The sequence below is a fragment of the Oncorhynchus clarkii genome, chromosome 1, assembly GCF_045791955.1.
Source record: "Oncorhynchus clarkii lewisi isolate Uvic-CL-2024 chromosome 1, UVic_Ocla_1.0, whole genome shotgun sequence".
NCBI lineage: Eukaryota > Metazoa > Chordata > Actinopteri > Salmoniformes > Salmonidae > Oncorhynchus > Oncorhynchus clarkii.
This window is the reverse complement of record NC_092147.1, coordinates 68,155,339-68,169,925: the sequence shown is the minus strand read 5'-3', so window position 1 is coordinate 68,169,925 and position 14,587 is coordinate 68,155,339. Positions and strand designations below refer to the sequence as shown.

At 45.5% G+C, this 14,587-nt stretch overlaps 1 protein-coding gene across 1 annotated transcript in view; it reads right to left on the bottom strand.

Moving 5' to 3' along the window:
• Positions 1–1,621: 1,621 nt before the first annotated feature.
• Positions 1,622–14,587, bottom strand: part of LOC139411241 (tetratricopeptide repeat domain 27) — a 116,877-nt gene continuing 103,911 nt past the window's right edge. Inside the window, exons 14-20 of the mRNA XM_071157277.1 lie at positions 14,340–14,438; positions 13,831–13,883; positions 12,147–12,312; positions 6,564–6,761; positions 5,885–5,996; positions 2,589–2,689; positions 1,622–2,420 (exon numbers count right to left, since the gene is read on the bottom strand). Coding sequence (XP_071013378.1) covers positions 2,295–2,420; positions 2,589–2,689; positions 5,885–5,996; positions 6,564–6,761; positions 12,147–12,312; positions 13,831–13,883; positions 14,340–14,438 — 855 coding nt within the window. The 3' untranslated portion in view covers positions 1,622–2,294. The remainder of the gene's footprint in view (positions 2,421–2,588; positions 2,690–5,884; positions 5,997–6,563; positions 6,762–12,146; positions 12,313–13,830; positions 13,884–14,339; positions 14,439–14,587) is intronic.

Genomic DNA, 14,587 nt, shown 5'->3' with positions numbered 1-14,587 from the left:
GTCACTGATTCAATCTGGGTAAGTCTCATGTGCCATAACTGTACATGTGCCCAGCAAACACAGCCAGAGTCTGAAATGAAGTCTCAAGATGTTCTGGAAAACATTTAAGTCATAGCAAGTCTGTGGGAAGGCATCAACATAGACATACACAAGCTGTATGTAAAATCTTTGTCAGTGAGCTTTCAGGTCACAATGTTTCTATACAGAATGTTACTCTTCTGATCAAGGTTCTGATGAATCTTATTTTGTAATAGAGTCCTTGCTCATGGACGTCCTGATCAAAAACTACCCATCCTGATGATTGATTCCTTATTCATTCATACCACAATGAATATCATGAAACGTGATGCCATTTTGGTGTTGCTCGTAGGCAATGACCTTACCATTGTATTTCAGCTGCAGTTGGTACTTTATGAGGATGTTGTCAAGTTGTCACTGAGAAACACCAAGAATGTTGAGTAGAAACAGGAGGTTGAACAAGCATCCTGTTTCCCTGCTTCAAAGGGAGGCCTCTCCAAATGTATGACGTCATGGCAGAAAATCAGTGTTATGTTTGACAATTTGGAAGAGTTATATAACAACTAGCAGGCAGATATAACTATATTCTCCCTGTGTCTGCTGGATATATGATAGTAAATAAGGACAACTCTTGTAATAACCATTATTTCACATTTGTATTAAATGACTGACATTTTGGGAGAGAAAACTGGTTATGATCGAGTGGTTTGGAATGCAAACAAAGTGTAGTCAAGACCTGTTGAATATATGGAATGTATTGATACATTATTCTTATGGGTGATACACACTTCCTTCCCAATTCATAAATTGTCACCAGATTGAAAAAATGTGCCATTTCTATAACATATGACCTTTATTTTGACGGAGTCGATAACGTCAAATCAAATTTCATGAAAGAGAACTACAGCTATGACATACACAGAGTATACAAAACATTAAGTACATCTGCTCTTCCCATGACATAGCCTGACCAGGCGAAAGCTATGATCCCTTATTGATGTCACTTGATAAATCCATTTCAAAATCAGTGTAGATGAAGGGGAGGATACAGGTTAAAGAAGGAATTTTAAGCCTTGAAACAATTGAGACATGGATTGTGTATTTGTGCCATTTAGAAGGTAAATGGGTAAGACATGTAAGTGCATTGGAACGCTGTATGGTAGTAGGTGCCAGGCGCACTGGTTTGTAATCAAGAATTGTAACGCTGCTAGGTTTTTCGCGTTAAAAAATGTCCTGTGTGTATCAAGAATGGGCCACCACCTAAAGGACATCTGTGGGAAGCATTGGAGTAAACATGGGCCAGCATCCATGTGGAATGCTTTCAACACCTTGTAGAGTCCATGCCCTGACGAATTGAGGCTGTTCTAAGGGCAAAAGGTGGAAGTACAACTCAATATTAGGAAGGTGTTCTTCATATTTGGTATACTCAGTCGATAACACATGTCCATATCTACTCATATAAAAGTAATTTTCTCCCTAAGTCACCTACACTGTAGGCCTTTCCTCCAATGCAAGGCAGGGACACAGTCCATGACAAAGAGGCACAGGCAAAGAAAAACATTTCTACGATAGAAATAAAACAACAAGTATGATAAAACAAAGGCAATGTCAAGGTCATTTTTATTTGGGAAAGAAAATCCATGAGGAGAAGATGGTAGGATCTGTCTGTAGCCCCGGGGCCCGAGGCATGATGATGATGAGATAGCTGTACTGTGCGGGGGCTGCCTCCATGGTGTCTGTCCTGTGTGAGTGAGGCGATACTTTCATGGCCGAGTGCTTCCCTGGTGATGAACGTCCACACTTTCCTGTCCTGCTTCACATTCGTACATTTCTCATCTGCAGAGCTCTCACTGCGCTTGCGGGATTCCAGCTTTGAGGGGGTGGGGGGGTTTATGACCAATACATTCTAACAAGGCAAGCATGGTTATATGATCATAAGGCTTCATCTTTGTACAATTTATGGATGCATACACTTCCTGATTTCTATAGTTTCCGCAGAGAAGGTGTCTTTTTGATGACCTGCGGGGTTGAGCTAGCATTCCTTAACTATGATTTATACCACAAACAGCATACAAAATTACACTTAGTACATACGAGTGTATCACAGTCCTTTACAGTTAGTTGCATCTCTTCTTTCCTGTAAAAGCACGTAAAGTACTCTTGGTAAGGACCAGGGTGAGGGGTGCTGGTCTCCTCACAGTGTCCCTAGTAGCCATGTCTGCTCTGGGATAAGTTTACTGTAGGAGGTCCTTAGAGGTGTGTCTATAGTGAGGCATTCATGCTGATTCGCTGCGCAGCTGGCCACTCTGGTCCTGCAGCTCTGTGATAAGCTGTTCCAGCTCTTTGACTTCATCAATCAGGTCGCCATGGATCTCCCCAGAAGCAACATCTGTGTGCAGTTGCTGAGGAAAATCAGTGTAAAGAAATTAAACTACTACATTTGGTTAAACGTTATCGCAAAAAACCTGAAGTTGGTGAAGTAGTTCAGGATTGACTTGATGTGAGCAGTCCGATACATCTGTATGATGTGGTGGGGTGCTGGCATCAAGACCAAGTGTACTGTACTCTACCTTGGCTTTGGTGGCCAGGCTTCTCAGGCTGAGACGAGTGGAGGACAACATCGGCAATGCCTCCTGGGGGTTACTCTTCTTTTTACTACAGCTGAGGGTCACTGTGAACCCAGAAATGTGAGAAATAGAGACAGAAAATACCTATTAGCACATAAATATTTGTGATTAAAAGACAGAGACCCTTATTTATGTCTATTAAAATGAGTGACTGCTGGAAGGAGACAACCACCCATCATGGAAGGGCCAGAAGAGATGAAGGGTTTCTGGGTCGGCGTCCATGGACCTACCTGCCCTGGTGAGACACTGTGGCACCATGGACCTATGCATGACTAACAGGTCTCATATAGGTATCATACACATGACTGTGGGTTATACTGCACGTGTGAGTCATTTCTCCTGGGACTGTTTAATGTGCGCTCCACCTCCCTCAGGGAGATTTCTGCAGTCAGTGACACTTCAGTGGGCCTCATCTCATTACGCTGAAGACACTTCCCCGCTCAAACCCGCCGTGAGTGGCCCGGCAGCTCGCAAATTAATAATAAGACGAGACCTTTTTCCCCAATGCCTGTTTAATCACTCCTGTGATTACTGTCCGAGATAAGATAATCAAAATGTCCTCTGGAACGCTTCACAGTGAATCTGCATTCAACAGGATGAAACACACAAACACCATTCATGACCCCCACAAAGTGATGACTAAAGCTCAGAAGAACCGGTGTCATCCTGTGCTGCTTTGAGAAACATACCTAAACAAAGCTACGTTCCTGAGACCAGTGATGATATTGATGGGCTATTTCCCCTGCATCGCAGTCTTTTGTCTTGGTGTTTACACGACACCTTTTATCTCGCACGAGGAAAGGAAAACAAGCGGCAGTCTCTTCTCCTCTCTATCTGTGCTACACCTTTTCCCTGTATGGTCCCCTTCAGCCGCGACAGCACGAAAGGTCAAAACGGCGTGATTTATGGATGAAGACCTCTTCTGCTCTACCCTCCTCGTTCTCATCACTCTACTTTTTCTCATCCCTCTCTTCCGAGCTCTGTGGATGCAGTGTCCAGGCACATCATAGAGGTTACAAAGTTGAGTTGAGCGAGTGAGGCTGTAGTAGAAGGGCTTGGTGGGTTCTGATTAGAGGTCGACCAATTAATCGGAATGGCCGATTAATTAGGGCCGATTTCAAGTTTTCATAACAATTGGAAATCGGTATTTTTGGACGCCCATTTCCGATGTTTTATTTTATTTTACCTTTATTTAACTAGGCAAGTCAGTTAAGAACACATTCTTATTTTCAATGACGGCCTAGGAACGGTGGGTTAACTGCCTTGTTCAGGGGCAGAACGACAGATTTTCACCTTGTCAGCTCAGGGGATCCAATCTTGCAACCGTAGAGTTAACGAGTCCAACGCTCTAAGCATTGCACTCCACGAGGAGCCTGCCTGTCACGCGAATGCAGTAGAAGCCAAGGTAAATTGCTAGCTAGCATTAAGCTTATCTTAGAAAAAAAAAACAGTCAATCATAATCACTAGTTATAACTACTAATCCAGTTTAGCAGGCAATATTAACCAGATTAAATTGTGTCGTTTCTCTTGTGTTCATTGCAAGCAGAGTCAGGGTATATGCAACAGTTTGGGCTGCCTGGCTCATTGCGAACTAATTTGCCAGGATTTTACATAATTATGACATAACATTGAAGGTTGTACAATGTAACAGGAATATTTAGACTTAGGGATGCCACCCGTTAGATAAAATACCGAACGGTTCCGTATTTCACAGAAAAAATAAACGTTTTGTTTTCGAAATGATAGTTTCCAGATTCGACCATATTAAAGACCAAAGGCTCGTATTTCTGTGTGTTATAATGTTATAATTAAGTCTGATTTGATAGAGCAGTCTGACTGAGCAGCAGCAGGCCCGTAATCATTCATTCAAAAAGCACGTTCGTGCGTTTTGCCAGCAGCTCTTTGCAAGCACAGCGCTGTTTATGACTTCAAGCCTATCAGCCTAATGGCTGGTGTAACCAATGTGAAATGATTAAGATCAACAGCTCTCTGGGTCTTTTCTGACAGGCTGAAGGAAAGGGGCAGCATGTGGGAGTGTTTTGGGATACCTACCACAGCCTGTGTGTGTGAGGAATTAAGTGTATGTAAGGCGTGTACGGTGTGTGTGTGTGCGCGTGCGCACGTGCGAGAAAAAAGGTGTGTGACCTGAGTGAAGATGAGCCCTAGCGACAACATCAACCCCAGAGATGTGTTGGGGGAAGGTTGGGCTGAGTCCTTCCACATTGCTATTCCTACCGTGTTATCCTGACTCCCTCTTATGTTTAATTCAACACAGCATCCAGCTGTAATGAAAAACCTGGGGATTCTCGAGATTAACAACTTTAATGGAGTTCTCCTGTAGGACACTCTCCTTCCTTTGCCTGCTGTCTCCATCTCCACTCCACCCCCCAACCCCCTCCACACTAACACGCAAAGCAATTGTTTGGATCGGGATTGTGTCTCGCAGAGGGCAGTGGGGTAAGCGGCTTGTTTGTCTTTTTTACTCTTCTCGTCTGCAATCCATCAGGTCTCCTCCCTACGCGGCCTGACGCAAAGGCCTGTAGGAGACGTGACATTAAGCGTGATGGAGTGTTCGAAAGTCTCTGCCAATAAGCGGCGGCTCACGTGTGGCTCAGGTGTGTCGAAGAAACGTGTGTGTGTGTGTGACAGGGCCTAAAATTAACACCCGCCAAATGTGGTTCGATTTTGGTATTGTCGGGTTAAGAATGTCTAATTCACCAGCCACGTTGCAGGTGGTTCACTCAAGGCTCAACAGTGCGAGCATTTCATAAAAACAGTCAAGTCAAGTCTGGCAGAAGTGCTAGTTGTGATGTTACAGCAGAAATAAATGCTGCAGTAGCTGTTTTCAAAGTATCTCTGCCGTTTTGTTTCATATCTGGTCATGCTCAAAGCAAATCCTAATGCCAGAGCTATCCCACCTCGCGCAACAACACTGCCTGTCTAGGGGGCTGTGAGCACTGAGTAATGGGCTGAAAGATTTGTTTTTAAAAGCAATGCGCTCAGGCATTGGTCGAATTTACTCTAAAGTCTATTTAAAACATTTGTTTTGGTAACTACATGATTTGATATGTGTTATTTCATAGTTGTGATGTCTTCACTATTATTCTACAATGTCAGAAAGAATAAAAATAAAAACCCTTGAATGAGTAGGTGTGTCCAAACTTTTGACTGGTGCTGTACCTGCCACAGTATGTGGGATAAGGTCTATGCGTGTAGGGGCAGGGAGTGCGTCACTCACCGTTGGCAAGATCTATGGCTCTCCTTATCACCTCCTTGAAGGTCCCAGTGTCTTTCTCCCAGCCGCTGACCTGCACCTCACAGCGATGGGCCTTGGACAGGAACTGCAAAGCCTGACACACACAAATACGCACACACAAGAAAATCCATGAAAAACAATTATCCCCCCAACACACAGAATGTTGTGGGCTACCATTTTTAATTAAATATTAACTTCCCATGAACCCATAAAACCTTACCAATCTGTTGGCCACACCAATCCATTTGAGTTGTAATGAACACACTAAGTAAACACATTGAATTAATAGAAAATTAACAGAAATCATCGCTGTGGCGTGACTGGCCTATGAGAGGCAGTGGAAAGACAAATTACATAACAGGACTGTCCTCACAAGTCACGCTTAGGACATGATTAAGGAACAGTTTTATCAACAGCCCACTGCGTATGACAAGAATACACAGAGCCATCTATCACTGTGTGGCCACGTGCAATTTGCTCACCATTAGTTACCATCGCCTATCAGTTATCAATGAGCCTATAAATAGATTTTAACAGGCTCCAAGTCCATTACAATGATGACTTTTTCACCTCCCCTCCGAGCTCACAAAGTATATGTCATGTGTGGCGTCTGCACAGTCAAATGTCACGGGGACGTTAGAGGAATGTTAGAGGGCCTTACTTTCTCGTTGTCCTCAGGCCTGGTGCTGTGGCCGTCTCCGTAGAGCAGGGCGTAGTGACGCCAGATCTCAGCGTCAGTGCTGTGGCGGGACGTGACGCGCCCCAGGAGCTCCTGGACCTTGGCCCGCAGAGACGACGCCTGGTCGCCATGGTTATCTGTCATATCCTCCACCACCGCTCGCACCAGGATCTCTAGAATCTGGAACACAGGAGAGTGACAATGTGAACGGACCGCTCCTCTGGTTTGAAGTGGGAGGAGTCGGAAAGAGTGGAGCGACTGCTTGTTTAAAGCGGGTGGTTGTGGTTTGGTGTGTGAACCTGACCACACTGGCTTAAATTACATATGTCCTCTCTCAACATAAACCATTTGGGTTGCCTCAATGTTGCGTGGTTGTGTCATCCTCCGTTTCTAGTTTGGTGATTGCCGTCTGAGCAGGAGGCTATTTCACACCGACGCTTTTCGCACTTGGTTTCAATTTCACCTCGCACCCAACTGAATGTGTGGCATTTGCCCCCCCGCTCAAATTCAATATGCTTGGCATTGAGAGTGGAATATAGAGTGGAATAAAACTGCCAAGAATTCATGGGACTTGTTTTCTATTGTAACAAAAAATGGAAATGTATGCACAGTCACGATCATCACGCAGTACAATTAAAAGCGCTTCAATAAATAGCCGAGAGGGCAGAGCAACGCTGGATTTCAAAACATGACCTCACCCTCTTTGTTCACATTAATTAAATGCTTTCCCATATGAATAATAAAACGGTATCATCAGCACGCTGAAAACAAATAATCAAGTTACAACGCAATACACACCACTCACTCACACACAGGCATGTCATAGTCATAGCTATATATACTAACATGTTCCAGAAGCAACAAGCGGGAGAGACAGAGGATGATATCAATGAGAAAAATCTCAAAAGGTATGTCCATGTGCTCCACTAAAAGCCAGGAAGTGCAGCAGCGTTCACGGGCCTTATCCCGTCTGTCCAGGGGAATGTTATTTGTGAAGCCCTCATGCACCGCTCCGAATACCAACACTGAGCAAGCTGAGTAAAGGCAGGGGAAAGGAGACAGATGAATGGTGAAAGGTGTGAGCTAAGGGTTGGAGATGTCTCCCCTGGGTTTGTGTAGTCTGTGGGGAGTGTGTGTGAGTGTATCTCCCCATGGCAGTGTGTGCGTGCGGGTATGTGTGGTCTCGATTGGAGGGGTGTGTGTGTGGGTAGTCGGAGAGGGTAAACTGCCAGATCTGTGCATCTCCTCACGCGTCTGTGTGCAAGTGTGAGTCTCCCCATGCTAGTCTTTGAGTTGGTGTGTATGTCTACCATGCGCGTGCCAGGGTGGGGGGCCTGGTTTCCCAGAAGTTAGCTAAGCCAGCTCCCTTTGAAGTCGTGGCACTAGCAGAAAGCCTGTTAGTGAACAGCTTGAAACCCAGGTGTTTGCTGAGCCAAGCTTTTTTACTTTATCCCACTTTTGATTGTTCACAGTAAAAATAAAAATGTAGCCAAAGGTGAATGAGACCTCTAGCCTACTGCACATATCCATACAACCACTTACAGGGAGGGATTTCACATTCACAGTGACTGAATCACCAGAAGAACCCATGCATTTCTTGAAGGATGATTGTGTGTTTGAAAATCACTTCCAAATTGCATGTCTAAAGAGGCTGTTTAAAGACTCCATCCCAGAGTCTTGACACCGAGTTACCAAATGACCCAGCTCTTAGTAAGTTCAGCTGCAGGCGGGCTGGCACACTGCCTCTGCTCGACTAGATTATTGTTTAGTCTCCAGTTGACTGTGGCGTGCCCCGCTGGTGGAGGAGGAAGAGAATCTGTGAGGAAGCAGATCTGAAAGCTGTAAGTGGTGTGAACTTCAACAGGCACGAGGGAGAGGAAAGGCCCCCTTTACAATAAATCTGGTCCAAACCAGACAATCAAACACCTTATAACCAGGCTTCACAGACAACTGTTCTGTATCTATACCTGGGGCTAAACCTTCCAGATGGCTTTCCAACTGAATAATGGCATAGCCAAGCTCCTAGCAATCATGTAATGTTCTTGAACGACTAAAGGCCATTAAAAGTACAATCCAGTAAAATGGTTTGATAATTCATTTGAAGAATGTTATCTGTGTAGCACTCTGTGTAACAGAGGATCATAAATGAGATCTGTTGAAACGAGAGCACTTCTATAAGGGCTGTTCCAGAATGTGTGTGGTCTACTACTGTAGGACAGTAGGTAAGGCGAGGATGAATCCTCCCAACTGGCGGTCGTCTCAGCCCTTAAAACAACATTCTCTAGGGAATCCGGGAGTGTCTCTCCCTTCTTCTTTCACTATATCGCTCTTTCTACCTCACCCTTTTTTACAGTCCCCCAAGTGCAGTTCCATGGGAGTTCTGATTTAAATTAGTTTCCCTTCTCACCAAACTACTTGTCTATAGATGCTCTTTAGTGTGCCCCTGGTTTTCACAGTTTAAGTGTACCACTCAACGTTCTCAGGTGCTGGAACAAATGTCCTTCTGAATACCATACCGGTGCAGCAAGTATCTTGCTACACACACACTCCTCCACGGACCCTCAGATAAGATGCCGGTCGGTGTATGTGTGTGGTCCAAAGAAAGATACTCTGTCTTCATACCGGATAAAACATTTCATAATAATAATAATAATAATAATAATCTGTGTCTATGCGAGATGGGGGTTGTGTGTATGTGAGATGGGGGTTGTGTGTATGTGAGATGGGGGTTGTGTGTATGTGAGATGCGGGTTGTGTGTATGTGAGATGCGGGTTGTGTGTATGTGAGATGGGGGTTGTGTGTATGTGAGATGGGGGTTGTGTGGGTACTAGCAGAGGCCCTCTGCCTACTGGCTCTGAGAAGGGGTTGGTCTGACCTATCAGTTATCTGTTCTACTGGTACAGTAGCTGGAGGAAGTCTGTGGGAAATCAGGGGAGGGGAGGTGCCGGGTAAATGAGTGTTAATGTTGATTGATAGCTCTCTTCTGCCACTGGGGCACCTCAACGTCTGAAGGTAATTTCAGCCTAGAAGGTCTCAGACAAGATTCATCAGATCGGACTGTCGACGATGAAAATGTGTATCAAATGAAATCCCTAAATGGGACTTTTTGATTCAAGTTAGAGGGGAAATTGAACAGATCACTGCTGTATCCGGTCATAGTGTGAAAGGAAGAGGAAAAGTAATATCGTCCCACGGAGAGAGAGCAGGATGGAAAACGGAGTAAAGGTTTCATGTAAGCCGAGTAACGAGAGATTTCATCCATTTTCTCCTCTTTTTTTTACGGGGGAAATAATTATTTTCTGTCTCAAAGGAATGTGTGAGTGTGTGTGTCCATCATAACCCACAATTCATCACTAGGATCCACTGGACACGGAGAATATGGAGGGGCATGTGACAGAGGTCCTCATAAGTCGATAATTCCACTCTAGTTGCTTCTCAACATTCCATAGAAGAGGAATGCATCCTGGCCCATAAGGAGTACAGTTGTAAAGTACTCTCCCCCTCAGCCATGCAGTACTGTATAAACTAAAAACAGTCTCAGAAAACAAACAATATGGAATTAAAGAGAGGGAGAGGAAAGGAAGGTAAGTTGATGACAAAACAAGCACTTACAGGAATAGACTTGATGAAGTAAGTATGATGTTAACTGTCGCCTTGTCACACAATTCAAAATACAATTCAAAGACGCGAGTCAGGCATGCCAAATAATTGCAAATACTCTCTTCAAATACAAGCGCTTTTAAGTGAAACAGTGCTACATCAAGGATACATTTGGTGGAGGAGGGATGGGGAGGGGGCAGGTAGAAGAAACGGATGGGGACTTCAATGTCAGCAACTAAAATAGTGCCACCAAACTACGCACATTGTGTGAGTGGGGACAGGCTGTTATATCAGACGACCACATTAAGGACTCATAAACCCGATGGGAACATCTTTTAATTTGATGCTCAAAGGCCAAATAAGATGGAGCCTGAGGAACGGACCAATCCTTCCCACACAACACAGAGTAAAGTGCAGAAGGAGAAAAAGAGAGAAGACTGTTGGGGAACAGAGTTAAAGAATGTGAATCCACATCCCAATTACGGGGACATATATTTTACAGCAGCGGGTGGCTGGTTGCGACCTTTTCAACTTGTGCGTTTACATCTCCAATCCTAATTGACGAGGCGCTAGCATCTTGCCAAGCTAAAAATGAATCCATTGAGAGAGAGAGAAGAGCAAAAAAGACCGGGAGGGAAGGAAAGGAAAACACATTCTGATCAAACCCCCACTGACTTTGCCAAGCTAATTAGAAAAGGCAATGAAACATATCCAACCAGGGCTGTGCATGTTAAGTGGCGCCACAGTGGTGGCGCGGGACGAGGCGATGGCTGGGGATTATGACCGGACGGACCCCCAGGAGCACCCCACCTCCAGACACCTAAAGCTCTGTTATATAGAGCTTTTACACCCGTGCTGGAACATCTTCTTTAAAGTTAATTGCTCTGTATGTATTCCGGGGCTCAGGACTTATACAGTATATTGCCGTTTTGCTCAGTAGCTGTGTTTGGACTCGTTTATTCAAAGTCGACAGTTAATTTTCTATTTAGTAGGCGTTGGTGGGTTTCCAATTAGCCAGCGATGATTCACAGATTTTTCATGTCGATTTTTTCTAATGAAACCAAATGAAAGTGCTTGATAAGCCTAGCAGGCAGTGTATAACTATTGCCGTGGATATATTGCAGGGACATCTTCAGAGAATGTCAGTAGGGTCCTCAAAGGTCTGTGGATCCCACTGCAATATCGACACCTGACATTCCATTAGAAATCGTGATAAGAGCCGCAGCAAAATGATAGACTGGGGGTGTGTTCTCATAGAGGTCCAGAATGTTCAGGTCTCCTTTAGGCGAGCTCTCTGACCCAAGTGGTTTCAGTATTAAAGAGGTGGTATCAGGTGGCGATGGCAGAGGGCTCTGCTCAAACAGACTGCAACCTCTTGTATATAATTCTTAATTCCCAAGGGGGTCACCCTCTGGAAGGCCCTGGGCTCTGTGATGGAGCTAAGAGAGGGCGAGGGTGGAGTGGACCCTTCTGTGCCCTGGAACATGTGGAGCCTGAATCTCACACGGCTGAGAAAGCCTACCCAGGCTCCTCTCCTTACGGGAGACGTGGGTGCTGTTAACGACTGGTTGTTAGTGGGGCAGCGCCGTGGAACGAGCAGATGAGAGGCGTATGGTGCCATTAAAGGCACGCTCCTGGTGCCATATGGAGCCGGGCGTATTCAAATCCTTGGGTGCTTGACACGTACTGCTCCTAGATGTGAACAAGCTATGACATGGGACTTATCTGTGACAGGAACCAGTGTGGGTGGAAAGGTAGCTGGGTTACTGTAGCACAGCATGTTTCCATTTTAGAAATAATCCTGTAAACAAGGGAAAAACTGTTCTTTTCTAAACCAAGTAGGATGAAGTTGCCCATTGACACTAACCTAAGGTCAGTTTAGCATTTCCCCTAAATGGCTACGGTTCTGATTTTAGGATATGGTAAATTGATCCTAGATCAGTGCCTGTGGGCACTATCTTTACCTGCACATCCTTGAATTTGTCCCTCAGGTCCATAAGGCGATGGTAGGCCTTGATGGCCTCTGCGAACTCTCCCACATCGGTGCAAACGGCAATGAAGTTCTCCCAGATCTGCCAGTGTTCGTAGTTACACTTCAGAGCCTCCTGCAGGGTGCGGAAAGCCTTCGTCCTGACAGACAGTGGGACAGACAAGCGCTGGAATTAGTGGTGCCATGGAAAGTACTTTTACATGGCTGGTGCTCACCATTTCCTCAGGGGCAGCTTACAAAGTTTTACGGGATGAATTTCTAAATTGAGATGCACACAGACATGCATGTCTGAGTTACATAAGTCAGGATTTGGTCCTACCAGTCATTTCTACAGTTCAGTAATGAGTCACTATTTCAGGTGAGGTGCCGGTATCTCTGTAACTCAGCAGCTGTCCAGAGGTGGACCATAGCCAAGCCTGACTGACATGGCTGCCTGCCCCCTGTGTCTGACATCTCAGTGAGACGCAGGCTACATAAGTTAGCAGTTCACCGTGACAACCGCCCTGATACTCTCTCTCTGATCCACCGGCACTCACACACACACACACCACAGGCTACAGGCTCTTTAACAGAGCCACTTCAGCTGATTTAGCAGCGGCGCTAACCAGGTAGAAGTCTCCCCGCTTTTTAATTTCAGGCCTGAAAGCACAGGGCTGATTTGATCAGGGGCTGAGGGGGAAGGTTTCCCCATAAAGAAACCGTGGAGCTTCCTAGTTCCCAGACAGAGTTCTGCCAGGAAGAGATTGTGGTTTTCAGGGGAAATAAGAGAACCTGCCCATCTTGCAGTGGTGGGAATGTCCTAATTGAGTTGAGCCTAACAAATCTGTCTGATGCCAGCCTCGTGGTCAGCTGGGGTTCACCTAGGTCCTGTGGTAAAATCAGGAGGGTGCTGAGATGTTATCTTTCCCATCACGACTGCCTAGTGAGTTTTTAAAGTAATTGAAAAGCATCGAGGTCCGTTACGTGACCAAACCAATGACTAGAGGAGTTGGAGTGGGGTGAAAAAAAAGCATTGTAACATCAATCTGTTTCATTGGCGTGTAAATCAGTGCTACTCTTTGATACCTCTCTCCAGCCAAAAATCAATACTGTCAGGCTGAATGGATGCCTCCTGGCTGGCAGTGCGAGTCCCTCTCTCGGTGAGAGTGACAGGTCCTGGATCGGTAGGGGAAGTGGCTGGAGAACCTCAGGGATATCAGGGCTGGAGAACCTCAGGGATATCAGGGCTGGAGAACCTCAGGGATATCAGGGCTGGAGAACCTCAGGGATATCAGGGCTGAGAGAGAACATTAAGGTCTGATTCCTCTCTCTTTGTTGTGGTCCTACTCTATGTGTCAGCCGGCACAAGGGTGGTGGGTGGATGGATGGGCGGGTGAGTGAGAAACACGGGTCTTCAAGGCCCCGCTGAGCCTCCAAAACCAATTGGTTCAATAAAATAATGCCTAACCCTAAAGCTAATCTCAGTCCAGTCAATTGTGTGTGAGCTGTGGATAGAAGGCTCTCGACTGAGGGACCCTAAATTCAAAACAAGGAGACATTCAAACATTGAGCCTGTCAACTGAAATACTTATGACTGAACTGTACATCTTTCAGAGTCCTAACTCTGTTCAATCATTGACAGGTTAATGGTCCAGATGGAGGGAATATACAGTACTCACTTCTGTCTCAGGCGGATGTAGGCCGTGGAGAGGTTGTTCCACGCCTCTGCGTTCTGAAGGAGGAAAAATGAAGATGTACAGCTCACACACAAGTAAGCACAGGGTTGTTAAGAAGCTGTGGCAGAAAACTGACTCCCCCCGAGCCTAAATATGTTCTGGTGAGTGCTACATGAGCACATACCCGCTCAATGCAGTGGGCACACGGGTGCCGTATGGGTCATTAAGTTGAATTGGAAAGACTGCTGGAGGACAAGAGCGTTATAGCTCGGGTTATGGGAAGGGAGTGTTTTCCGTTTGTCAAAGTGTGTTTGTGTGTGTGGGTGGGTGTGTGTTTGTTTGGGAATGTGTGTATTTGTGAGAGTAATGGAAAAAGAGAAGGGCGGGTAGAGGGAGTGACAAAACGAGAGATGAATGATATTGTGATGGTCCCACTGTGCATTCATGTGATTGACTCTGCCCTCCTATGCGATGATGCCCGACACTGTAAGGTGGTGTAGTAATGCACTTACATCTGGCTCCAGTCCCACACACCTCTGGAAGGCCTTGGCAGCACCCTCATAGCCCTCCAGGGCAAAGTAGGCACAGCCCAGGGAGAACCACACCCCAAGCTGAAGAAACAAGACAAACATGAGCAGTGAGTTCAGGAATACTAAACTGTGAAATGTTGAGTGGAATATCATTTATAGTCTTATCTATTCATGGTGAGAATTCTATATTATCTCAGTGCTAACTCACCCCCTTGATCCACGGTATAAAC